Source organism: Protopterus annectens, chromosome 6.part0, assembly GCF_019279795.1.
Source record: "Protopterus annectens isolate FY-2018-M chromosome 6.part0, PAN1.0, whole genome shotgun sequence".
NCBI classification, from domain to species: Eukaryota; Metazoa; Chordata; order Ceratodontiformes; family Protopteridae; genus Protopterus; species Protopterus annectens.
Window position 1 is genome coordinate 1,531,815,773 of NC_056737.1, and position 27,878 is coordinate 1,531,843,650.

At 42.1% G+C, this 27,878-nt stretch overlaps 1 protein-coding gene across 1 annotated transcript in view; it reads right to left on the reverse strand.

Annotated features, from left to right (window-relative positions):
* CCHR6.PART0H2orf76 (chromosome chr6.part0 C2orf76 homolog) overlaps positions 1-27,878 on the reverse strand; it is a 600,781-nt gene that overhangs the window by 362,517 nt on the left and 210,386 nt on the right. The window contains exon 5 of the mRNA XM_044074994.1: positions 17,503-17,584. Within this exon, the coding sequence (XP_043930929.1) occupies positions 17,503-17,584 (82 nt within the window). The remainder of the gene's footprint in view (positions 1-17,502; positions 17,585-27,878) is intronic.

Genomic DNA, 27,878 nt, shown 5'->3' on the forward strand with positions numbered 1-27,878 from the left:
GAAAAAAGGAGGTGCTTGGGCAGTTATGTAGGCAGAACATGTGTGGGGTGCCTGCATCCTCATGTTAAAGACCACATCTCCTTAGCAGATCATAAATACATTGTTAGAATCTGCAATCACACCTCAGTGATCTCTAAATACACTACATCCAGTGATGCATATACTTGGAGAAAAGGGAAAGCTATTACAACAGAACAAATCATATTTTCTCTTTACTTTGAGTAACTTAATCACATAAGTGCTATTCAAAGCATATCCACTGTAAAGACTGCCAGCCTAGCTAGACAGAATTTTGTAGATAATTCTGTCATTTCTAAGTGGTGGTGCTGCGGTTGCGTTAACGCCTCACAGATAGACGTTGTCCTGTTCGATTCTCAGCTAGAGCGTCTTTTGTGTGGAGACATGCGTGAATGGGCGTACCTTCGTTGAAGGCTGTGCATCAGGGCTGGCAGCTCAGCACGTAAAAATCTACTGCCAATCATTAGCGGACCGGAGTTCCGCTGTGGCGACCTCTAACCGGGAAAAGCCAAAAGACACAACATTATAAGCCACAGGCTTGTTCTCTTAAATGTAAGAAAATTGTGTTAAATGTTGAATGTCAAAAATGTAACGGTGAACTCTACTGGAAGAAAGCTGATAAGTCAAGCAATGCATGACTATTTGATCTCAAACTCTTGAGCCGTGATGTCTGAACATGCAGATGCTTTCTATAGTTTTGAGACCAGAGTTAATTGCTAGATTTTATACATATAATGTCTTTAATTGCTGTGGTTTCCTGACCAGGTGCAAGATCAAAGATATGTTACACTCTGAATTGCTGTTAGCCTGGGAACCAAAGAATGATGTAATCTAAAATGAACCAACAGTGATGTATTATCAATTTAAAAGACTGAGAGAGAGAGAGAGAGAGAGAGAGAGAGAGAGAGAGAGAGAGAGAGAGAGAGAGAGAGAGAGAGAGAGAGAGAGAGAGAGAGAGAGAGATCATTTTGGATTTTGTCTAAAGCTGCCAGCAACTCACCAGTGCTCTGCTTTTCCTCTATATGTAGGTTTATTTAGAGCGGTGATTGCTCTAAGGAAAAGTTAGGAAATAGTAAGTTTAGTCCAGCTGTTTTCTATATTTATGTCAGAACTATTCTATAGTATTATTTTAAGCATTTTCCTTGACTAGCACTGTGTAGTAAGAAGTATTGTCTTGTGTTTTTATTATTAAATATTTCTGAACCTTTCAACTGTGGCTGTTTTGTGTAGAGATAATGTTAAGCTCTAGAGTACATTGCATGCATATAGTGATACTGTACAAAGCCAAACAACAGTCTTGCTGCTCAGTCACACTATATGGATAATAATACTGCACAGTAATAATTGGACACTCTTTGGTAAGGGCCTTTTTAGTAGGTGATATTAGTGGTTGGTGGCAGCTAGTACTACCTTATAGAGTGGCAGAAGAGGCATAGCTGGAGAACCTGTGCCAGCCATCTCCAGGAGTGTCTGCATGGTTGTATAGAAATCATATTTCAAAGTGTGTGTGTGTGTGTGTGTGTGTGTGTGTGTGTGTGTGTGTGTCAGCTACTTTTGCAGGGACACAAAGCACTGGTTGGACAGAGGGAGTACTGGGAGGACGTGGCTTGGAACCATGGGTAAGGACTCAACACTATAGCTGTGCCATTGGGGAGTCTTATTGGGGATATGTAGAGAAAGGGAGAAACCAGCCCCAGACTGACTGATCTCTGTGTGCTCTTAAAGGAAATTGGACTTTACTGTGTGTGCATTTGTTATCCTTCTCTATGTGGACATCCCTCACTGGTGTTACTGGTGAGGACCGAGACTCCTCGATTGCTGGGCTATCCACACCACATATTAATTGGTTGGCAATTGGCTTGTAGTGGTGTGGATAGTGGATTCCTGTAGCTTGTGTACAGTGATCGCTGAAGGTGTTTTTGTATTCTTAAAAATCAGCCACACAGTGAATATTCAGAGTTCAGATCACAATTGTTTTATTTCTTTTGTTAGCTTAGTTAGTCAGAGAGAGCAGGTAAGCATGTCAGCAGAGGAGTATGGCAAGCTGTCAGTGAGCCAGTTGGTTGAGATATGGCAGGCTAAAGGACTGGTGCATGGCAGCCTGAATAAGGCAGACATGATTGCAGCTTTGGTCACAGCTGCATCAGAAAAGAGCAATCAGGAGGGCGATTAGACTGGCCGTGGAGATGTACAACACTCAGAGAATAGACAGCTCAACCTTTCTGCAGAGAACTTTAAAATCCATCTGGAGCTAGAGAGACTTGAGTTGGAGGCCAGGCATTTGGAAAGAGAAGCAGCAGAGATACTGAGACATCTACAGGCAGAGGAGAATTAGAAACTGCTATGTCTGGAAGCTGAGGAAAAGGAGAGGCAGAGGCAGCACAAAAAGGAGATGCTGACTCTTTGCCAGAGTGATGGAGGTAATGGGGAAGGGAGTAACTGGACCCCGGAAGGGAGTAACTGGACCCCAGAAGCACAAAAGGTCAGTAAATTTCTTCCACAGTTTACAGGGGGGGTAATTTTGATAGTTTCATTCATATATTTGAGAGGGTATATAAATAGTAGGATGTTGACCAAAGGCTTTGTGTATGGTTCCTGACCCCCTTACTCCATGGTAAAGGCATAACTGTGTTGTCTAAAGTTTCTGATCACAAATCTTTTGATTATACTGCTGTTAAGAATTGTCTGTTAGAAGTTTTTAAGCTAACACTTGAAACGTATAGGAAAAAGTTTCATGAGCATAGAGGCAAGGCAGATGTGTGTGTGAATATGTTGCTGAACTGAGCACTTATTTTCATAGGTGGGCGAGTGGATGTCAGGTCACCACTTCTGAAGGGCTGACTGACCTTTTGGTAAGGGAATAAGCCCTTAGCACTTTGCCCGAGGACATGAGGATCTGGTTAACTGACAGACGATGTGCTACTTCAGATGAGTTGGGGAAGACAGGAGACCTATACACTGCACAGGAAAGGGAACCCCAGTACTGCTCATGGGTCTAAAAGAACCCATGTTGGGCAGCTCAGACTGCCCTAAAAGAATCTGCCAGCAGCAGGGGAAGCCACTAGTCTAGGTACATGTCCAATACCTAGGGTTAAATGTTTTGAATGCAACCAGTGGGACCATGTGGCATACAGATGTCCACGGAGGCAAGCTGGGGAAAAAAGGTGAGAGTCAGTAAGTGGGAAAGTCAAAATGCCAATAGTAGATTGTCTTGAGACAACAGGGGTACCAAACTATCATACTGCAGATGTCCTGATAGGGAAGGATTTGGATGAGACAGTACCATGTGCTTATGCAGTTACACGCAGTCAGGCTAGGAGACAAGCATGTGGGACGGGTAGCCTGGGGGAGACCCAGACAGATCGCACAGTTGTAGTCAGGACTGGTGATGTGGTTACTTCAGGGAGGGAGCTACTCTGTAGCAGTGAGACTGAAGGTGAGCCACAGCTGCTTGTGGGTACTGATGTTCCCTTGGACAAAGTTGACTGCAAAGGTAGAGGTGAGTAGTAATACAGAGGCTGACGGTGAGGCACTGCTGCCAGAGGATGCCAGCCTTCCACAGTGTGTCCATAGCTCCCATGTTGTTGGAAAGAGCCAATAAGCTATAAAGTGCATTTGTGTATATTGTAAGATTTTTTAAGACAATACAATTGTTTATTATTTTTATTGTTTATGAATATCAAAACTTAATTTAACAACTCCACGGTATTAGCTTATTTAATGGGAAACATTTAAATTAATTTGAAATAGGTAGTGCTTTATTCCTTTAATATGATTGAATGATTTGTGATGTTGTTGGTCTCATTTTATATTTAAATATGGGTAATTAATGTGTTTTGTATTCTGAAGAAATCTCTCTTAGTGAGATGAAAGTGCTTAACAACATTTGAATAAACGTTTTTATATTTTTTTACTCCAGTGTATAGGATGTACTATATATTTGTTTGGTTTCAGTTTGTATACAGACTTAGTCTTAGTTTTATATTTGTTGGTTTATGCTACAAAATACCCTGAGGCAATGGCTTTGCCCTCCATTGAGGCAGAAAAGGTGGCAAATGCTTTGTTAGAGATTTTCAGCAGGGTAGGTTTCCCAAAAGAAATACTGACAGACAGTGGTGCCAATTTTATGTCAGACCTGCTATCTTGTCTGTGGAAGCACTGTGGAGTGAAGCACCTGAATACCACCCCCTACCATCCCCAGACTAATGGTCTTACTGAGACATTAAACTGTACAATAAAGTCCATGCTATGGGCATTTGCAGACCAGTTTAAGAGGGAGTGGGACAAATATTTGCCCCATCTGTTTGCTTACAGAGAAGTCCCCCAGGACTCCACAGGGTTTTCACCCTTTGAGTTGCTGTATGGGGATAGGGTGAGAGCCTCTAGATTTAATTCGTAATGAGTGGGAAGGTGATTGTGAATTGCACAAGGAGTCTGTTGTGGCATATGTTCTAAACATCAGGACAAGGCTCAGGGAACTCATGGGCTTGGCCCAGGAGAACCTGGCAGAAGCCCAACAGAAAAGGGTATGGTAGGACAGGAATGCTCGAGCTAGAGAGTATGCTGTAGGGCAGCAGGCAATTGGTTTTCAATCCTGTCAGACACAACAAGCTGGAAGCAGCTTGGGAGGGACCTTACAAGGTCATAAGAAGGGTAAGTGATTTTAACTACATGGTGGAACTGCTAGGCAGGAGCACAAATTGTACCATGATAGGGAGGCCCTTGTGCTGAGTATTTGCAGTGGATTGCAGGAGGAGTCTGAGGGAGATCTGGTGACTGATCTCCTCAGTGTGGCTTGAACTGATACCTTAGTGGAAGGGGTAGCAATGTCCCAGCAGCTATTTCTTACCCAGGTTTGAGAAATCTGAGCAGTGTTACAGGGGTTTGGGGACATGTTCACTGGAAAACCAGGGTGAACCCACCTGATGAAGCACCAGGTCGATACAGGACCCCAAAGGCCTATTAGGCAGGCCCCTTATAGTGTACCTGAGAGACTCCGACTCTAAGGGAGGAGATACAGGAGATGTTGGAACAAGAGGTAATACAAGAGTCCAACAGTCCCTGGGCATCCACAGTGGTGCTGGTACCAAAGAAGGATGGCAGCACCAGGTTCTGTGTGGACTACAGGAAATTAAATAGTCACACAGAGTCAGATGCTTACCCCATGCCTAGGACAGATGAGGTCCTAGAGCAGCTGGGTGGAGCCAAGTATCTTACCACCACTGATCTTACCAAGGGTTACTGGCAGGTGCCCCCGACTCCCAATGCTAGACAGAGGTCAGCCTTTGTGACTCCTTTTGGCTTGTATGAGTTCACAAAGATGCCTTTTGAGATGAAAAATGCCCCACCAACTTTCCAGAGGCTGGTAGATCATATCCTAGCAGGAGGGTTTGCCCTTGCTTACCTAGATGATATTCCCATCTGCAGCCATTCCTAGCAAGAGCACCTTCAACATGTCAGAGAGGTGCTGGGTAGACTACAAAGGTCAGCGCTGACCATTAAGCACAGCAAATGTCCGTGGGTATGGCAGAGATCTCCTATCTGGGACACAGTGGGGAGTGGCAAGATCAGGTCGTAACCTGCCAAAGTGAAAGCCATTCAGGCATGACCTGCACCAGTTACCAAAAAGCAGGTGAGGGCATTCTTAGGGAAAGCAGGGTACTACAGAAAGTTTGTCCCCAGTTATAGTACCATAGCTGCTCCCCTCACAGACTGGACAAGGAAATGCAAGCCAGATAAGATAGTGTGGACCCCAGCATGTGAGCAGGCATTCCAGAAGCTTAAAGAAACTTTGGGAAAAACCCCTGTGTTAGCCAGTTCAGACTACAGCAAAGAATTTGTTGTGCAGGTGGATGCTTTGAACTATAGAGTGGGAGCTGTACTTAGCCAGACTTCTTCAGAGGGAGAAGAGCACCTAGTGTTTTATCTCAGTCATAGGCTTCAACCCAGGGAGGAATGCTATGCAGCTGTAGAAAAGGAATGTCTAGCCCTAGTGTGGGCAGCACTGCAGAAACTTCAGCCTTATCTGTATGGAAGAAAATTCACTGTAGTTACAGATCACAATCCCCTAACATGGTTACACCAAGCCAGCCAGCAAAATGCCAAGTTGCTAAGATGGAGCCTAGGGTTGCAAGCATATATGTCAGTGCAGCACCGCAGTGGGATAGCATCGTCAACGCAGATGGGCTCTCAAGACAGGGAAAGGGGTAAGGTATACTCAGATAGACCCTAACCCTCTCAAGCAACGTTTCTCAAGGATCACTTGAAAAACTAGTTTGAGTTCTCCGGAGGGGGGGGGGGATATGTGAAGGCTGCCAGCCTAGCTAGATAGAAGTTTGTAGATAATTCTGTCATTTGTAAATATTAATGTAAGCGTAAGGCTTGTTCTCTTAAATGTAAGAAAATTGTGTTAAATGTTGAACCTCACAAATGTAACAACAGTGTACTCTGCTGGAAGAAAGTTGGTAAGTCAGCATTCTAGGACTGCTTGATCTCAAACTCGGAGCCGTGATGCCTGGACCAGCAGATTCTTTCTATTGTTTTGAGACCAGAGTTAATTGCTAGATAAAGTACAGTTTTGTACCTACCATAAATGTAGATGTTCGAGGATTCCATTGCTGCAGTCCTGACTATTGGGTATAGTCCGCGTCCAGTCGGCCCGAATACCAGAGTATAAGGCTGACGACGGTCATGGCGCCTTAGACTGACGTCAGTACGTCAGGGTACTAATGCGCATGACCGACGTCATATCCTCAGTCTTTTCTTGCCCCAGATGTCAGAAGACCCAAAAAGACAAGTCCCAAAAAACCTGCACCAAAAAACATGTACAATATATACAACAATATATACAAAAATATAAGCATGTAAACTCACCTACACAACCACCCCTAAACACAGAGGGGAAGGAGGGAGATTGACTGCAGCAATGGAATCCTCGAACATCTACATTTTTGGTAGGTACAAAGCTTTACTATGTACTTCGCCTTCCATTGCTGCAGTCCTGACTATTGGGTAGAATCCCAAAGCAGAGGTAAGGGAGGCTGGCAAATTATAAAGAAGTAGGAGCTGATAGCATGCCTTGCAAAACAGCTGTGGCAAAACCAGCCCTAGACTTAGAGTAGATAGGAAGATGATAATGCTTAGAGAAAGTATGCACTGAACTCCAAGTAGCTGCTTCCAAAATATCCTTAGTTGCCACCCCCCTTAGAAATGCTGTTGAAGTGGCAGTAGCCCTAGTGGAATGAGGCCTAATCCCAGCTGGAATCTCCTTGCCATGATGGGAATAACAAAATGCAATGCAAAAGCCAATCCACCTGGAAATAGTTTGTTTTGACACAGGCTTGCCCTGTGAACTCAAAGCAAAAGAAACAAACAACTGCTGAGACTGCCTAAAATCCTTAGTCCTGCTTAAATAATATCTCAATTGCCTGTGTACATCTAAAGTGTGCAAAATCTTTTCCCCTTTATTTTGGGGGTCTGCATAAAAGTAGGCAAATGAATAGTTTGGTTTAAAGCCACACTAGAAACCACCTTAGGCATAAAGGAAGGATTAGTACGTAATGATACCCTATCCTTATGGAAAATCAAAAGGGCTCTACTGCCATAAGGGCCTGCAACTCAGACACCCTTCTTGCAGAAGTAATAGCCAACAGAAAAGCAGTCTTCCATGACAAGTATTTCAATTCAGCAGTAGCCGCAGGCTCAAAAGGTTGTAGAGTAAGTTTTTCCAACACAAAATTGAGATCCCAAGCAGGAGTAGGAGCTCTACGTGGGGGTCTTATATTCTTTGCCCCTCTAAGGAACTGCTTGAACAAAGGATGCGAAAACAAAGGTGGGTCACAATCATAGTGAGCTGAAATTGCTGCAGCATGAATCTTAATGGAAGAGAAGGACAAACCTTTGTCCAATAACTCAGTAAGATATTGAAGAGCCACACTCAAATTAGGCTCAGAAATCTCCAAATTCTTTGCTGTACTCCAAAATAAAAATCTCTTCCATTTTTCTGCGTACACCTTCCTTGTACCAGGTCTTCTAGCTTCCATAATCACATTTAAAACTTGTTGAGGAAGTTGAGACCTGCTGTGCTTCAACAGAGAATATGCCAGGCTGTTAGATGAAGAGAGTGAAGCTTGACATTGAGCAGATGACCATCCTTCTGAGATAACAGATGAGGAATCAGAGGTAAAGGCCATGGAGGCTTCTTTACCAGACTCGTAGTAGTGGATACCAGTGTTGCCGAGGCCAATCTGGAGCTATCAAAATCATCCTTGGCCTGTCTTGTCTGACCTTTAATAGTACCTTTGGAAGAAGAGGCAGAGGTGGAAAGGCATAGACATGAAGGTTTTTCCAACTGAAAGACAGAGCATCCACTTTCCAAGCTGTGTGATGAAACCCCTTTGTGCAATACTTTGGCAGCTGGTGGTTTAGTGGAGAAGCGAACAGATCTATGTCTGGAGTTCCCCATGACACTGTCAATTTCTGAAATACATGAAGATCCAGTTTCCACTCGTGGGGATCCATGATTTGTCTGCTTAACACATCTGCTAGGGAGTTCTGTGCTCCTGGCAGAAACCTTGCCTGAAGAGTTAGTTGCAGGCTTAACGCAGTCTCCCATAAAATCATCGCTTGCCTGCATAGAGGATAAGAATGTGTCCCCCCTTGCTTGTTGATGTACCACATGACAGTTGTGTTGTCTGTTAGAATCAACACCTGCCCTGGAAGAAGTAACTCCTTGAAAGCCATCAATGCAAACTGGACTGCTAACATCTCCTTCATGTTGATATGTAGATGCTGTAGTCTGGCAGGCCACTTGTCTTGTATCCACTTTCCATTTAGATGAGCTCCCCAAGCAATGTCCGAGGCATCTGTCGTTAAAATCTGACTCGCCTCTGGCCGGGTCACAGAGAGTCCCTTGTTTAGGTGACATTCCTGAGCCCACCACAAGAATTCCTTTTGAAGGCAAGGTATTATTTGAATGACAGTGTCCAAATCCTGGCAGTGCTGTGTCCATACATTTTGAGATACCATTGCAGCTTCCTCATATGCAGTTTGGCATTGGGAAGCACCAGAATACAAGATGCCATGAACCCTAATGCTTGAAGGACTGTCCTTGCAGTCAGCACGGACTGATGAGATAGTTGATGGAAGTAAAGTGACAGACTCTTTTGTTTGTCCGGGGTTAAAAGGCCATCTGGGCTGCTGTATTCAGTCTCACACCCAGAAAGCACATGTCTTGAGAGGGTACTAGACTGGACTTTATTTCGTTCACAGAATACACTAGGCATCTTAGCACTGCTATGACATATTCCAGATGCTGTAGAAGGTCTTCCTTTTCTTGAGCCAGAATCAGGCAGTCGTCCAAGTAAGGATAGATTTGAATTCCTTGAAGCCTGAAGTAAGCTATCACTGGAGCCAGAACCTTTGTGAATACTCTGGGCGCAGTAGATAAGCCAAAGGGCAATGCAGAGAACTGATAATGAAAATCTCCAGTTCGAAACCGCAGATACTTTCTGCAACCTAGCCTTATAGGCACATGAAGGTAAGCTTCCTTGAGATCTAAAGTTACCATCCAGTGATCTTTGCCCAGCAGAGGTAAAAGCTGTTGTAACGTCAACATCTTGAACTTGGGAATGTCCAGATAAGTGTTGAGGATAGATAAATCCAAAATTGGTCTCCACGTGTTCCCCTTCTTTGGTACTAGGAACAGGCGAGAATAAAATCCTAAGCCCCTTTCTGATACAGGGACTGGCTGAATGGCCCCTATCTGGAGTAACTGAGAAACTTGCTTGTAAGCCTCTTTTCTTTGTGGAGGAGGAACGTCTGGCATGCCTTTGAAAGGGGCATTGTGTGGAAATAAAATCTGTAACCGTGATGAATGATATCCAGCACCCATCTGTCTTGAGTGATTAAATCCCAATTTTCTTTGAAAAGAGACAGTCTTCCTCCCAAAGGAGCTGCCAGACGAGAATCCACTGGCAGCTGAAAAGGCAGGTCATTGGGTCTGTTTACGAAAGGACTGACCCCTGCCCTCACCAGAAGTCTGAGCAGGTGAACTCCCTGATCTAGGCCTAAAAGAACCTTGAGCCCTGCCCCTACCACGTCTAGACCTACCCCTAGACTGGGAATCATAAGCAGGATATGTCCACCCCTTAGCAGGCCAATTTCTACTAAACTTCGGAGGCTGCACCTGCAAAAAATCTTTAACAGTCTGCATAGACTTAGCTTTGTCCTCCATTTTCTTTAAAACTGCTTCCACAGGCGGTCCAAACAACACATCAGACTGTAAAGGAGCATCCAAAATCCTTGTCTTAACATGCTCAGCTAAATTCTGATCCTTCAACCAGGCATGTCTGCGAAGAACAGAACTAGTAGCAGCCACCCTCGAGGAGGCCTGAACAGCATCAAAACCACACTGCAAAGAATGCTTACCCACTTGTTCAGACACATGAACCAAATCCAGCAATTCTTTACACTCAATACCTTCCGCCAAAGCATCCACCTTAGATTTCAATTGTGAAAGGAGATAATTTTGATATTTTAGCATGTGAAACTGACAATTCAACGCCCTCATGGCTAGAGTGGAAGAAGTATACACTTTCTTACCCCACCTATCCAAAGCCCTTGCCTCTTTATCAGAGGGTACAGGATTTTAACCACAGAAGCTTTAACACCTTTAGGCCCCTGAGAAACAGTTTCTGGGTCCGCCCTAGGACTCTTAAACAAATACTTATGAGCTTCGGGCACCCTATAATACCTATCAGGCTTAACAGGAGCAGGAGGCAAGGAGTCAGGGTTCAGGGAAGCCTCTGCAAAAACATCCTCCACCACATTCAACACAGGAGGAATAGCTAAGGGCCTATGCTGGGGTAAAAACAAGAATTCCCTAAGCCTTTTCCTGGAATCAGAGTAATCCTGGCCTTCCCATTTAAAGTGCTCCCTCATGGAGTGTAGAGTCTCTGAAAACGAAAAATCCTCAGGAGGAGAAGCTGTAGGCGTGGAATCATCCACATCAGAATCAGAATAAGTAGGAAACTCCTGTAAGTCTTCCACAGAAGACTCTGAAGCCTGTGAACACTGTTCAAAACTATCAAACTCCTGTTCCACCCTAGGCCTCTTATCAGGCGGGGGCATAGAACCTCTAATCATAGTAATCAAATCTTCTGCCATTTTAAGCATATGTTTCTTAGGCACAGAGCCCGAAATGCTAGGAGAAGCCCCCACAGAAGCTGAACTTGGCCTACCTCTAAAAGAAGCTTTGGCAACAGAAGGAGAGGCCCTAACTACCTTGGGAAGAGAGGGAAGAACAGTTACCTGAGAAGCCCCCTCAGCCTGGCCTACCTCCTGAGAGGGCACATCCTGTAACAACAAAGTTTCTGCCTGAGACTCCATGGAAACTCCTGGCAAAACCTCTGGCTCCACTGAGCCTTCTAAAGAACCGACGTCCGGGACTGCCGGTTCATCAACCCTTGGCTTCACTGTTTTGTCCTTGCGCTTCTTGGATGAAGCGGGCGTCGGAGCATCCGACGGCATATTATAATTGCAACGCTTTCCAAACACTAACCTAGCACAATCTAGCCTCCTTTTAATAGTGCGTTTGTTAAATCTAGCACAAGAGCGGCAACCAACAACGTCGTGCTCAGGCCCTAAACAAGGTATACACAATGTATGATAATCCCTATGCGGTATCTGCTTCCCACAAGAAATACAGTTATTCACTTTTTCTGACATCCGTTAAATACTGAGGCAAGAAAAACCAAAATGTTCCCCAACGGGGTACTTAGCCAACTCTGTTTCGGTCTGAAACTCCGGTTTCGGAAATATCTCAGAACGCCAACCTGCACTCGCAAAATTGCTTCTGCATCGGACCATGCGGCAAAAAAGACTGAGGATATGACGTCGGTCATGCGCATTAGTACCCTGACGTACTGACGTCAGTCTAAGGCGCCATGACCGACGTCAGCCTTATACTCTGGTATTCGGGCCGACTGGACGCGGACTATACCCAATAGTCAGGACTGCAGCAATGGAAGACGAAGAACATCTGCTATGGTTTCCTGACCAGCTGCAAGATCAAAAATATGTTAAACTCTGAGAACCAAAGAATGATGCAATCTAAAATGAGTCAGCAGTGATGTATTATCAATTTAAAAGACTGTCTCAGAGAGAGAGCATTTTGGATTTTGTCTAAAGCTGACAACAACGCACCAGTACTTTGCTTTTGTTCTATATGTAAGTTTATTTAGAACTGTGATTGCTCTTCAGAAAATATAAGAAATAGTAAGTTTAGTCTAGCTATATTTATGTCAGAACTATTCTATGGTATTATTTTAAGCATTTTCCTGTGATGTCTGAACTCTTGACTAGCACTGTGTGGTAAGAAGTATTGTCTTGTGGTTTTATTATTTATTAAATATTTTTAAACTTTTCAACTGTGGCTGTTGTGTGTAGAGATAATTTAAGCTGTAGAGTACACTGCATGTATATAGTAATAATGTACAAAGCCACTCCAATAGTCTTGCTGCTCAGTCACACTTACTATTTGGATAATAATATTGCACAGTAATAATTGGACACCCTTTGGTGGCAGCTGGTAATACCTTACAGACTGACAGGAAGGGGCATAGCTGGAAAACCTGTGCCAGCCTTCCCCAGGAAGAGAGAGTGTGTGTGTGTGTGTGTGTGTGTGTGCTGCTCAGTCACACTTACTATTTGGATAATAATATTGCACAGTAATAATTGGACACCCTTTGGTAAGGGCCTTTTTAGTAGCTGATATTAGTGGTTGGTGGCAGCTGGTAATACCTTACAGACTGACAGGAAGGGGCATAGCTGGAAAACCTGTGCCAGCCTTCCCCAGGAAGAGAGAGAGTGTGTGTGTGTGTGTGTGTGTGTGTGTGTGTGTGTGTGTGTGTGTGTGTGTGTGTGTGTCAGCTACTTGGGCAGGGACATGAAGCACTGGTTGGACAGAGGGAGTGTTGGGAGGACTTGGCTTGGAACCCTGGCTAAGGACTCCACTCTACAGCTGTGCCAGTGGGGAGTCTTACTGGGTTATCTGGACAGAAAGGGAGAAACCAGCCTCAGAATGACTGTGATCTCTGTATGCTTTTAAGGGAAATTGATCTTTACTGTGTGTGTATTTGTTATCCTTCCCAATGTGGACATCCCTCACTGGTGTTAGTGGTAAGATTCGAGGCTCCTTGATTACTGGGCAAGTGCATGGGCATCACATCCACTACAATGAAATGCTAACATTAGAACTCTGCTCTTAAAGATATATAGGATACTTTAAGGGTTGACAAAACAGGACAAAAAATACGATGTTCCTTTTTTGTCTATGGAATGGGAAAAATAAAAAAATGAGCATTATTGACATATGCGCTAGGGTTTTTAGCATATGGCTGTACATCCATCGAGAGTTCATGACTTTGGCTTTACTGAGCAATAGAGATCTACTAGGAGAGATACGAGGTTTATACCTACTGGATGACCTGTACCTACCCAAAGAAGGGATCTTAAAGGACCATTAGGGGCAGACCCCCCCCCCAAATATCTATATCTGCATATATTTATTGTTTTTTAATTGTATGAAGTTATACATAATCCAAACACACCAGCAGTACCATATTTACTTATTACTCATTTTAAGTTTCTTCTAACACTAAATGCCCTCATGGGGGCAGGCATCATGACATGATCTTGTTTTCTTGGAAAGCTTTCTGCTCATAACACACTGTGAAGGTCCAGATGATAAGACTACAATGTCCTAGGTTGTCCTGGCATACAACAGTCACAGTCACTTAGACTAGCAGCAATAAGAAAAACTGTCAAGTTTGAGACGCCTCAGGAAAAACGTCAGGAATTTTTTTGCAGAGACTTTTCCACATGTGTTACACCAACTGTAAAACAATTCTGCAGATGGGTAAAGACAAGGCTGAGATAACACAGCCTTGAAAAGTGATGTTTTGTGATATCCAGTCCTATCTTTCTTCCACCTTCCTTCCCTTGATCAGAGTATCATATTTCCTGGCTTGTAAAGCTTTGCCAATTACTAAAGTTTCTTTCAGTGACTATCAGGTTTCTTTATGTTTATATTACAAAAGGCTAACTGTGTTTACTGCCCGGGGGATGTGAAGGCAAATAATACAAATTGATGACAACAAAAAGAGTGAAAAAGCTATGAACTTTGAGCTTAAATAACTTTTTTTTTTAATCTCATCAGGTGTGAAACACAAAGAATTAGAAGCACCTTGCTGCATTCCAATTTCTTTAAAAAAAAAAAATATATATATATATATATATATATATATATATATATATATATATATATATATATATTTATTTATTTATATAGATGTGACAGGTGAAATGATAAAATCCTAAAGTCAAGTATCATGAGATGTCATACATTCCCAACATGGTGTGCAATAAGGAAGATGGCTAAGACAGAAATGCCACAAAGGGGAAGAAATTCATATATCATGAGTTTTTTAAATATGTGGAAGTATAGGAATTATTCTGTAGGGAGGAAGATGTACTCTGGAGAAACAAAATGTACGTAACGTATAGTTATACTTTAAGCGACAGGTTATAAAGTGCTTCATTAGCAAGCATTCAAACAAGATAGCAGAAGGAGGCACAAAGAAGCATCAGGGATATTTTGCCACGCTTTTGCCAAACCCATACAGAAGTAAGCAAGTGCCAACAGAGAACACAGCATGTAGAAACAGTACAGGCAAAGTATACAAAAGGACGGAGTACATAGAACCATCATCATAAATCCTCTTTTTCATCCATTTTCTATAATAAAGTAGATGCCAACATAGAGGACATGATATATAGAAACAGTACAGGCAACTTATGAAAAACAACTGAAGTATGCACAGGGATGGTGCAAACAGAATCATCATCACCATTATTAATCCTATCCCCCCATTTTCTACATGGGGTCAGGGTATTGCATCACCTGCTGCCATTTGCCATCTCTTGATTCAATGACACTCTCCTACCTTCTTCAACAGTCATGCTGGAGTGTTGCAAGTATTCTCTCACACAATCTGTCCATCCTTTTGCTGGGTGTCCTTGTTTCCTACAGAGGTAACAGCAAAAACATAGAAGGGAAAGAAGCACAAATAGCTACAGTCCAGGCAAAAGTTGTTGACTACTTTCATGGAAGAGCAGTGTCTCACACTACAGCAGTCAAAAAAACAGAATACTGAGATAAAGCCTGAGATGCAACCATACCTGGTAACCCAGTTTACAAGAGAGACGGGAAGGACAGGAAAGGAGATGGTGCACATGCCCAAGTAAGGAAGGAGATCAAAGTGATACAACAAGTAAGTAAAGAAGGCAAACAGGCAGTGTGGAAGACTATGGTGACAGGAAAGTAAAACACAGCCTGCATGGGGGCTGTATAATAGCTTTTCAGAGGTTGAGGAACTATACAAAATGACAAATGTGATTAGAGTAGCAGGGAAAGGGACATTTCCGTCACTGTGTGATCCAAGGATAATGGACATCAGCTGCATCAAAAAGTAAGACCATTCGTATGAAACTTACTAGTTGGTACCAGAGTTTTCTCAAGTGACATTAGTGGTGCTCTCAAATGGGAGTAGCAAAGGATCTTAGACATGCAGATAAGTTGTTATCCGAGAAGTTAACAAGTAATTACAGAGCCAAAGACAGTAAAAAGTGTGCTATGAACTTTAAGAGGGCAAGCACTAAATACAACTGCACAATGACTGCAGAAAACAAATGGATATGAAGACAATGTGGAAGGACAATGGATCACATCAAAATGGCAGTCAAAAAAGCAGAAGACATTTTTGATAAAATATGGGGATAAGAAAATAAATAAATAAATCTTGGTAGACCCCTAAGGGAAAACAGTGCAACAAAAGCTTGTGTATTTATTCCATATGTATACTAAACACTTAGGAGCCACCTAAAATGTACTATAACCATGCAGCATTCCTAGCACTAGAGAAAGTAACTTACAAACAAGCATGGTGCAACAAATATGTTAGTGTTACATGAATGTATGCACAGGGGGAGTCCAGCAAGTATGAAAAAGGTACGGAATATATATATACTCATCAACTCTGGTACAAAACTTTATTTATATTCATCAGGCTGGGTAGTGCACTGATCAATATTGAACACTTTCAGGCTCAGCTTATTACAGATCTAGTTAACAATTACCGCTGCTGGATTCTTTTCTGAAAAAGACCCTAAGTATTACCTGTAGTTCAGTAAAACAAGCCATCTACCTTGACTAATAGCAACAATTAAATAGAAATCATGAGGAAAGACAGCATCCCTTTACTGAAATTTGCTTATTTTGAAAGAAAATTTAAAACTGGTTGCTTTTAAAATAAAGTAAAAGAAACATATGCTAGTATGACTTTACTATATGGACTACACATATTGAAAGTGCAGTTTCAGTCAATATTGCCAACTGTGCTGACATGCACAAAATGTCACCTGACATTTAAATAAAAGCACTTGGCAAGTCTGCTGCTTACTACAAAAGAGCCAATTTTCACAAGATGCTGTGCTATGCAGGAAAAAATGAAATACCCAGATTGAGACTTCTCTAAAATCACCTAAGTATAAGTGAACTGTGATTAAATATTTTTAATTCCTCCTCTGAATTTTGCCTGTAGGCATAACGCTGCACAACAGAGGATCAGCAGAATTCTTCAACCGATAGGTTTACATTCTCCCCAGATGATCCGTCTGAATCAGTGTCTACAAAAGTTAATTTGTAGCTTTGCTTATGACTAATTCATGAGGCTTCAAGAATATGCAAAGTGAAAGGAGCAAACAGGCTTCCAGAGCCAGTCTCTCAAACAGCTATAATTATTCACAAGGGACAAACCAGCACAGGTTCATACCACTCAAAATTCCCTTAATCTAACAGGTCAAGGACTCTTGAATTAAAAAGGATTCATACTGGAAACAAAAGTCAACATCTCTCATCTGTCATTTAAACAACAGGATGTATGGGGAGACAGAATTTGACAATGTGTAACATTACCATTAAATGTACTATAAATCCAAATCAATAAAACAAGAGTGGTTTTAAAAACCTGAAACATGTAGATTTTTTCCAGTAAACAATCACTGCAAAAATATATTATCTTGAACTGCATATACAATTAAATATAGATTCTTATACACACAATTAAATACATGTATAATCTGTCAATCATTAAGCTGCTTGCTAACTGGAATTCACAGTGAATCTTTCATTAGTCATGTTTTGAATTCAGAGCTTTAAAGGGCCAGACACCTACTGTCCCAAGAGTTCAAATTTAAATATACATGATTCTTAATTAAATAATGTGGCTGTGTACCACTCTGCAGTAGGATTTGTTTTTAAACAGATAATACAAACAAACAAAAAATAGGCTGCTGTCAGTCAGACTAATTACGCATTTCAAAATGCAAATACTGAACCTTCCATCAAGAAATATTTATTTTTACCTATTCCTGCTGCTTTCAATGTGGCGTTGTCTTTTAAAATGAGTTTATCATCATCTTCTAAACTCACTATAAGTTCATTCGTCTGAAAAACAAACGGTTTGTAAGTTTTATACGGAAATTCTGAAAAACTGCATCTGTCTTTAGAGTACTATTTAAAGGAGAACCACAGACTGAAAAACATTTTATTTCATCATGTCTTGATGATTTTTCCTACATTTTAACACCACATTTGAACTCTATATATACTTTTTTATATTTTTAAATGTAACTTCAGTCTGCCCACATGGGGCTCGGCATCATGATTTTTTAGTCTACGTCCAAATATCCTGCAATGCAATGTTTGGTTTTAAAATAAGCTCCTGTCAATGCATTGATGTTACATGCGTTTTCACATAAACTCTGCTTTCTTTTGGTCAGTCAGGTTTTAATTGCAATTTCATGCTTTGCAATGACTGCTTAAAAGAGAAACAGGGATAATCACACAGAATAGTATTCTCAGTGCCTGTCACTTCTTTTTCTTTCTAAATTGGCCAGTTTTCATTCGTTATGCACGAGTTGTAGTCCTTAAACTCCCCTCCCCTCCCCAGAAGCCCCTCCCCTTAGTGTCTATCAAAGTGACAGTTAATTTGAGCTGTTTGCTACTGTGACTGACAGCTCACAGCAGGAGACAAAGTTCATGTACTGTTGCCTTGTACGATCCACCTACTTACAGTGGGACACCTATTTTTGCTGCACCATAGCCTCTTTCTGTCCTCAAATTGTAATCCTTACTATCTACTAATTGGTAACACATTGTTTGGCAAACCTTCATTTTTCAGATATTCCTGAGAAAGCAAAATTCTTAAATACTTGTGCCACAAAGATCGTAAAAAATAAAAACTTTTGTTTTTAAATAGTACTGCAATGCACTTAAAAGACTTTGCATCAACGTACAATTTTTAAACAGTATCAATGCAAGTGTAAACTGTCCCATTATTGATTTAACAGTACTCACCCATCAATTACCTGAGAAGTTATGACGGGCAGGTCAAAAGTAAGATTTAAAAAATCATGAGTATTCTGTAAAATCAGGAACATTTGAGATGTATGGTCTTGGGCCATTTACTTATTGTACTTCTGTCTGTATTTGCTCCCTGTAATTTGTCTCTTGTAACTGCAGGATTTATCCACGTTGTCTGCAGTGATTTTCTTAAACCTGTAAATCGTTGTTAATGCACCTTCTCCAATTTATTTTTCGCAAACAGTAACAAAGTATGCAACACCCCCCTTAATGTTTTGTTTCAGATTCTAGTCACTTCACTTTTTCATTCCTCTTTATAAAGCCATCCCACATATTATTTATTGTGTTTATGCAAATATATTTATTCCCACCACTTTATAATTCCAAGATACCAGCATTGGTGTTTCTTAAAGCTCCTGTGTCACTTACTACAATGAAAGTAAAGTTGTTTATTATAAAGACATCCAGGTTTATATCCCTGCATCAGACAACAGATGAAAGAACATGCACTGACTAGGCAAATACTGCCTAGCTTGGATAGAATGCATTACTTATCCAACTTGAGTGCCTCCAGTATGGCAACAGACCCTACCTGTACTAAATAACTGTGTTAAATACTGAATTTAATAAAACCTATAGAAATACTGCAGTTAACTAAAATGGAATAAAAGTCCCAAAACAGATACGCTCACTGTTTACTGTGCAACACACAAAGCTTTCGGGTTCTATCCTTCATTAGTGCTGACAATTGTTAATTAATTGTTAGCACTGATGAAGGGTAGAACCCAAAACCTTTGCGTGTTGCACAATAAATAGTGAGTGATCTATTTTGGGATTTTTTTTTATTAAATACTAAATTTCACAAAAGGCCAGTCCTGGAATGGCTGTCTTACCCAGGGTTACTATTATACATTTCTTGACACTGAATTTTACACTGTGACTCTGGTGCCAGTTGTTAGTTTATATCAGGCCTTCTCAGAGAGTATCTATGTCTTCAGGGAATTCTGTGAATGTGTCTAGTTTGTAATCACCTGTGAACTTGGTCATCTAGAGGCCAGAGACATTAGACTTTACTTCAGAGAAGATAATGTCAAAAAGGAGCTGCCCAACACCAAGGACTTGCTGACTCTGCTAGTGACTGACCTTTTTGCAGACTTCTTGGGACTTATCTGTAAGCCAGCTGACTGGCTAGTGGGCGACACAGGAGTTTACACCTATTCTTGGGATCTAGTCTACGATGCTCAAGTGGGGTATGATATAAAATGCCTTGGCAGGGCAAGTTAGGCCATATGCACCACTATGCCCTCATCCACTGCTTTGATGACTTCTTAACGTCCACCAGATTGAGCAGGCATGACCTGCCCTTGACTAAATCAACCTGGGTTAGGCCCAGTATCTGAAGGTTTTCAGTGTCATTACTTATCATATCCATGATAACTTTTTCTATGACTTTACATAGGAGACTAGTCAGACTTACAAGTCAGTAATTACCCTGGTCGGTAGATGGCCTGGCCTTGTACAGAGGGATAACAGCTGCAGTCCTACATTTATTTGTTATAATAAAGTCTGTTTGGAGGCTATGGTAACAATCATTCTAGTGGGCCCTTCAGGTCATGTTTCCTGCTGTCTAGGAAGAAACTTAGAATATTATTAGGACCTATCAATGCAGTGTTTTTAGCTTCAGAGATCGAGAACCTACACCCTAGTGATAGCTATAGCCGGGATAACTTCTTGAAAGGTATCAAGGGGAGAAAGCATGATAAAGTTGGAGCAGACTTCATCAGCCAGTAGATTTAGCATATTCTCTGGTTCAGTACAGGTAGCTTAATTTACAATTACTTTAGCATATTGTTGCGGATTATCTTTGAGGTTGTTGACACAGCTAAAGAATGTCATGTGATTGTCCTTAGGCTAGGAGGCTATTTTAACTTCATTAAATTTTGACAGTGTGTCACTTAATAGGAGGCTGTTTGCCTTTGAGTAATTACTGAAAATTTCAGATCTGACGTGTGTCCCAGGTTTTATTTCAAAGAAGCAGCTTCATGGTCTGACCTAATCTGTGAGGATGTTACAGTGTGTGTGTGTGTGTGTGTGTGTGTGTGTGTGTGTGTGTGTGTCCATGTTCTTGAGGGCTAGGTTGAGTATCTTTGCACCTCTAGTGGGCATACAGACTAGCTGAAATGTTTGGGATTGTGCAGGATTCCCACTATATAGTGGTGTAGTTTAAGTTCCCCAAGAATATGATATTGGGTTGACTGGAGAGGTACTCCAGTACATTTAATTACCTCACTGCTTATACACATACAAGCCAGCTCAACAATCCCAGGTAGAGGGAGGCAGCTTGGCTCACTGCACTGTTACAGCCATACTGCACCCTCCCAAAAAAATGTACAGACCATGACCTGACACTGCAATATATTACCTCTTTTACCCTACCACACCGATTGTCTTTTACTTACAGTACAAGGGCAGAGTAGCTGTTAAACTTCGCTTACTAGGCAGTTGTGACAGGCCTCAGTGTCATATTATGGCAGCCAGTTCCACAGACGTCTATTCACACAGGTGCTGGCATTACAGCACAAAGCATCCATGCTGCGTAACAGCAGGCAGACCACTATCCTACTGCTCAGACACAGCTCCACGTGGTCCTGTTGAGACTTCCTGGCTACAGAGAACTGAAAAAAAGCGACTGCTTTCCTGATTAAGTATCCTGCTGTTTTTTTATATTTGTTTTACCTTCTACTGCTTACCTAGAGCAAGCTTTAACTGTTTTCATAGTTATTTACTGCATTTTTTATTATCTGCACTTAAAAGTACATTTTAGTCGAAATTAGTCTAATTCAAGTCGAAAAGTGTTTGTTTGCTGTTTAATTTAATTGTTTGGCTGCCAACTAAAGTGTGCTAGCCTGTACTACTGACTTATTGCTTTTTCTGCATTTCTGTGTGTTTCTATTTAAAAACAAAAAAATATTCCTTGTTTTCCTGCCTCTCCTAAACTAGTTAGACCAGTTTACAGGCCTTGCTGTATCCTGGGCTGTGTTGTAGTTCCTGTGTTGTCCATTGCCTTACTTGGATAGAAGGAAGTTTCTTAGCTCACCAGTGGAAGTGGGGAGCCTTGAATAGCCTACCTGTCCTTGAGGGAAGTGACCTCAGCACAAGAAGCTGTAGTAATTGGTCATTTTGGACCATTTCTAGCTCTTTTGAAGTTCCCTGGTTAAAATCTGCCTCTGGCATTTGTTTTTGAAGCCATATTGCTCAGACATAGCTCCACGTGGTCCTGTTGAGTCTTCCTGGCTACAGAGAACTGAAAAAAAGTGACTGCTTTCCTGATTAAGTATCCTGCTGTTTTTATATTTGTTTTACCTTCTACTGCTTACCTAGAGCAAGCTTTAACTGTTTTCATAGTTATTTACTGCATTTTTTATTATCTGCACTTTAAAGTACATTTTAGTCGAAATTAGTCTAATTCAAGTCGAAAAGTGTTTGTTTGCTGTTTAATTTAATTGTTTGGCTGCCCACTAAAGTGTGCTAGCCTGTACTACTGACTTATTGCCTTTTCTGCATTTAGCGCGGAGTTGCCACTACAGCACCATCGGGCAGCGCCGGTTAAACTATTTCTGGCTCCGTAAAGTCTGCTCTTCATTTTTTCCCTTACAACTGCTCTACTTGTAATCTAAACAGTCTATTCTCTATCTGTAAAGCTCAGCACATGTTCCTAAAGCATTTTTTAGTCAGGTAAAGCACTTCTATATTATACAAAGTACTTCACTAGCTTAAAACCCCCTTGAGAACCCACTTCCCTATTGGTCCTTTCTGACTCAGTTACACAGCAAACTTTTTCATTTCTTCTAGCATGTCAAAGGGTCAGTTGCTAGCGTCCTCTCCTGCTCAGATGGTGAATCTGGGAATATTGAGGCAATGTTACAATTGCCTCATGTACACAGACAACCCTCTCCTCCTCCCACAAAACACAAATACATGCGAGAGATGCAACTATATAGCCAAACTGGAGGCTGAGCTCTCTCAACTCAGGACTGGCAAAACCAGACAGGAGGAGAAGGTAACCATACACACCATAAACCCAGTCTCACATAGAACTATCACAACTACAAATCAAACACATACACACACAAAGACATACTCGGAGGCACTGATCAAAAATCTACCAAAACAGCAGAGGCCTCCAAAGCAGACACCCAAACAACTGCCACCTCATGACATAACACAAGCAACACATAGATCACAAAGTCAGTGTGCAAATCAGTCACAGCCCTTAAGGCCAAACACAATGCCAGACACACTTGTCATACGTGACTCCATAGTCAGACACACTGACGTCCCACTCACCAGACTGAACAAGGAGAGGGTCACAGTAAGCTGCCTGTCGGGCGCTAGAATCCGCCACATAACACAAGCACTCCGGTCACTCCACAGCAAGTACAAGTATGACTCAGTCATTGTCCATGCCGGTGTGAATGACCTGAGACGTACCTCCCTGGACTTCATGAAAAGAGACATAAAGGAGCTCTCAGATTATGTAGCCCAGGCTGGTATGACCCTGACCCTGAGCAGTATCCTACCTTCACCAAGAATGATGCCACAATACAGAGACAAAATGATCAGTTTTAATAATTGGCTTAATTTCTGGTGTCATTCTAAGGGGATCCAATGTCTGTCTGCCTGGAACGACATACTTGACAAGCCACGCTGCTTCGCAAGGGACGGCTTGCACCTGTCACCCCTGGGTTTCCGGATATTGGCAAAGGCTCTTGCCACCCCATAGTGCCTTTTTTAGACAAGGCTCAAATTCTAAACCCACCGCCCTAGAAAACAATAATGGAAAAAAACTAAGGGTAATGCTGCTCAATGCCAGAAGTCTAAATCTCAAGATGCACGCCCTCAAAGCCCTCCTCAGTATGGAGAACATCAATGTCTGTGCTGTGACTGAAACCTGGTTCAAGGCTCCTGAGAGCACCCCGGCACTATCAGGTTTTACCTCATATCATGCGTTCCGGCCCCAAAACCCAGACCATACCACAAAAGGAGGGGGTGTATCCATATTCATCAAGGATACCCACACCTCCAGGCTGGTGGCAACTCACGAAGCATCAGAAACCATTCAGGTGCAATTAACCATAGGCAAAACTGCTCTACAGTTTGTAGCATGTTACAGGCCACCCTCTCAAACTCAGGAACCTCATACAGCCTTCCTGAAGACACTGGAGAGTATAAATGTCTCTCCAAACACCATCATATTGGGTGACTTCAACTACCCAAACATACACTGGGAAAATTACTTAAGCCCCAACACCCTAGCCCAAAGGTTCCTGGAGTTCATAAACTCAAATGCTATGGAACAACTTGTCACCATTCCCACAAGAGGTGAAAATATACTAGACCTGATCATCACAAACATGGGGACAAAATGCTCCACACCGGAAGTATATCCCTCATTGGTGAGATTAGACCACAAACTAATCTCACTGGAGATCCACATCCCGCCCCCACCCCCAACAAAAAAGACCACAGTGAAGAACGTCTCAAAAGCCAACTTCACACTTCTTAAGACTGGTGTGGTATCCTTCAAGCCCCCTGAGCCATTGGAAACCACAACCCACGCTGCTGAATCCCTTACAAATGCTTTCTACAAGCACCTCCAGGATTGCATGGATCAAGCAATCCCAAATAAAATCAAGACCCTTTCCACCAAAGGCAAGCGCCCAATCTGGTGGACCCCAGCCATAAACAAACTTTACAACAAGAGGAGAAAGCTACAAGATAGAGCAAAATCCCTAAAAGGGAAGACATCTCTGATCAATACTAGTAAAAAACTACGATCACTCATAAAATCATCCAAGGCAAACTTTGAGAGAAAAATCGCCAAGGACTCAAAAGACAATCATAAGGCCTTCTTTACCTATGTTAAAAATCTGTGTGGAAACTCCCAGATATGCTCAGAATTAGTCCAAAATGATACAAAAATCACTGAACCCACAGACATTGCAAACATACTGGCAGACAGGTTCAGTGAAAATTTCTCCCCTCCCTCCCCCCCAAAAGGAGAAATATCTATCCCAGCAGAGTGTAGCCTCCCAATCATCTCAAATGCCCAGGTAAGAGCTGCTCTCTCTAAAGCTAAAACACAGCATCAATGGGACCAGATGGTGTCCCCGGCTGTGTGCTACACGAACTCAATGAGGAACTAAACCCACACATAAGGCTGCTGTTTAATCTTAGCCTTACCACAGGATACGTACCCAAAGAGTGGCGTACGGCAACTGTGGTCCCACTCCACAAAGGCAGTGCTTCTACAGACCCTGGTAATTACCGCCCCATAAGCCTAACAAGCCTGGTCTGCAAAGCTATGGAGAGGATCATAATGGAACTCATAAATAAAGACATAGGGGACCTGCAGACATTGGATCCTACCCAATTCGGCTTTGTCAAGGGCAGATCATGCCTCTTGAACTTGGTCGACTTTTTTGAAACAGTCACCAAGGCCATTGATGAGGGTAAGGCAGTTCACACAGCCTACCTTGACCTTGCAAAAGCTTTCGACACAATACCCCACTCGGGTATCATAGAAAAGCTCACCAGCTTAAATGTAAACCCATATGTCACAAGATGGGTTGCAAACTGGCTCAAGGACAGAACCCACAAGGTTAGAGTTGCTGGTGCCATGTCAGACACCAAGCTGGTCACAAGTGGTGTCCCACAGGGCTCAGTCCTGGGCCCCCTCTTGTTCGGCATCTACTTTTCAGAAGTGCAGGCAAACATAGGAGGATTGTGGCTGACAAAGTTTTCAGATGACTGCAAATTGGGCGCCATAGTTGAAAATCCATCAGACACAAATATCCTTCAGAGAGGGCTCATAGAAACGGATAACTGGTGCCAGAGCCATGGCCTTAAGCTAAACGCCAAAAAATGTATAGTCATACCCTTTGGTAAAAACAAGGTAACCCCAAGTTACCACATAGGTGGCAATCCATTAAGCACAGAAGAGGTTATCAGGGACCTGGGGACCCAAGTTGACAGTAACCTTTCTTTTGACACTCACATTGCCAAAGTGGTTAGGAGGACCTTCTACATTGCCCATCTGATTATGAAGGGATTCACATCCAGATCAAGGGAGGTCATTGTTCCCCTGTACTCTTCACTTATCAGACCAATGATTGAGTACAATGCCCCATTCGGAATGTATCTTACCAGACACCTGCAGCAATTGGAAAGACCCCAAAAGTTCCTCACCAAAAGGATAAAGGGGCTCAAAAATATGCCATATGCTGCCCGACTGAAGAAACTCCAGCTCTATTCAGTCGCATACCGTCTGCTCAGAGGTGACCTGTGCCTGACATACAAGGCCATGTCCAACCCGGAATTAATGGACATGCTCCGCCTCAAAAAATCCAAATCCACCAGAGCCACAAGAGCAAGAGACTTAAACCTCAACACGGATATAAATAGGACATGCTGGAGGGACAGATTCATCACCCAGAGACTCCCTATGCTGTGGAACAGAATCCCGGTCCATGTGAGACAGAACACCTCGCTGGCTCTGTTCAAGAGGAATCTTGACCAGTGGATGGGAGATCGTAGGTTTACCTCGGGGATCATCTCTGTATCACTGCTGGACAGAGGCACGGCAAACTAATGGGTATAGTATCCTTCAACCTAAGGGGTGGTGAAAGCCACACAACTCTGGCTAGGCTTACAAATGCCCTAGGGCAGATAGCCTAGTATGAACCTATGAACCTATGGAACTAATCTGGTCAACAAAAACTAAACATAACACATTATCCCCTCTGTTCTTTCCACTTTTCTGCTGCTCTCAAAGAATTACTGAAGGTTTACCCAGTTTACAGACTTATGCAAATGCTGTACCATTACACTCTGTTTACTAGAATGTACATATATACAGCCTAAACTACTTACGTTATTGCTTACATATCTGTCTTTTTTGCTTATGAAATGCTTTGAATTTCATCCAGGCTCATCCTGGACTTGGTCAGTGCTGATCAGTGCAATACCCCAGTAAACAATTACACACACACACACACACACACACACACACACACACACACACACACACACACACACACGCAGACACACACACACGCAGACACACACACACGCAGACACAGACACACACCTTGTGTACGTTATATACATTTGATATAAGGCCTATAATAAATCAACCTCTACCCACAACTGCAAACAGATAATAGATTGCATTCAAAATACTAACCAAGGTACCAAACAAGCAGCAACACAGAGTTACCTCAGTGAAATATAATCTGCAAAATAAAATCTGCAAAACACTACCACCCCCCAAATTAAACCAACAAAAACCTTTATTAGGCACTAGTTTATGCAAACACTGCAGCAGTAGTTCAGTCTATCAACCAACTACATAAATGGTTACAGCAAGTGATTAACACAGTGTTATGTTACAGCGACACACAGTGGGTCATAAAGGTGCAAATGGAGGTGTAAACAAACAGTAGAAAGCATGTGCATACATTTACAAAATTAATAAATGCAGAGCAGAAATCAAAAGCATAGCCAGTTAGCATAATTATGAGCAATGCAGTTAAGCCATCTCTGCTTTATGAAAAAGAGCTTGTAGACTTTGTTGTTCTGTTTAATTGCACATAATTTTGGCTCAATATGCACTGTATACTCAAAGTCTAAGGAGTAAATAATACCTCTGGCCCACCAACCAACATGCTACCAATTGTCACACTGAAATGTCCAACAGTATCAATACTGCATATATACACAACCCAAATCATGATTGGAGGAAACACTGCTAGAGAAATAGGAAGAACTTTAATAACTTTTTTTTTAATAAGAAAATAAGAAAGGCAGCATAATCTCCACAGCAACACAAAGATCTAACCTGACAAAAGGCCATATAGGTAAACATGAAGGGGTTTATATTACATCGTCGAACTTCAAAAAGTTCGAACGATGTAATATCGAACCCTAATATCCGAAACACTAAAATAGCAAACACAAAGAACAGTGATTTTTTTTTTCCCCAAGGAAAAAAAAAAATCACTGTTCCCTAAAACAAACAAAAAAAAAAACTACACCCCCCCCTACTTAAATATACCAACTCCAAGATCGCAAAACAGTGAAGGAAATAGCAAAGCCCGGAAAACGGCCCACCGATTTTTTTCCCTGGGAAAAAAAAAAAAAATCAATGTGCCGTGGCATCGCTATTTTCAGGTTTCGGACTTTCAGATTCTATATTACATTGTTCAAGCTTGTTGCAGTTAGACGATGTAATATAGTCCCAACATGAAGTGATATCTTAGGTAAAGGGTTCCATGACACCTAACCCCATGCTTCCCTCTGCTCCTCTCCCATACAC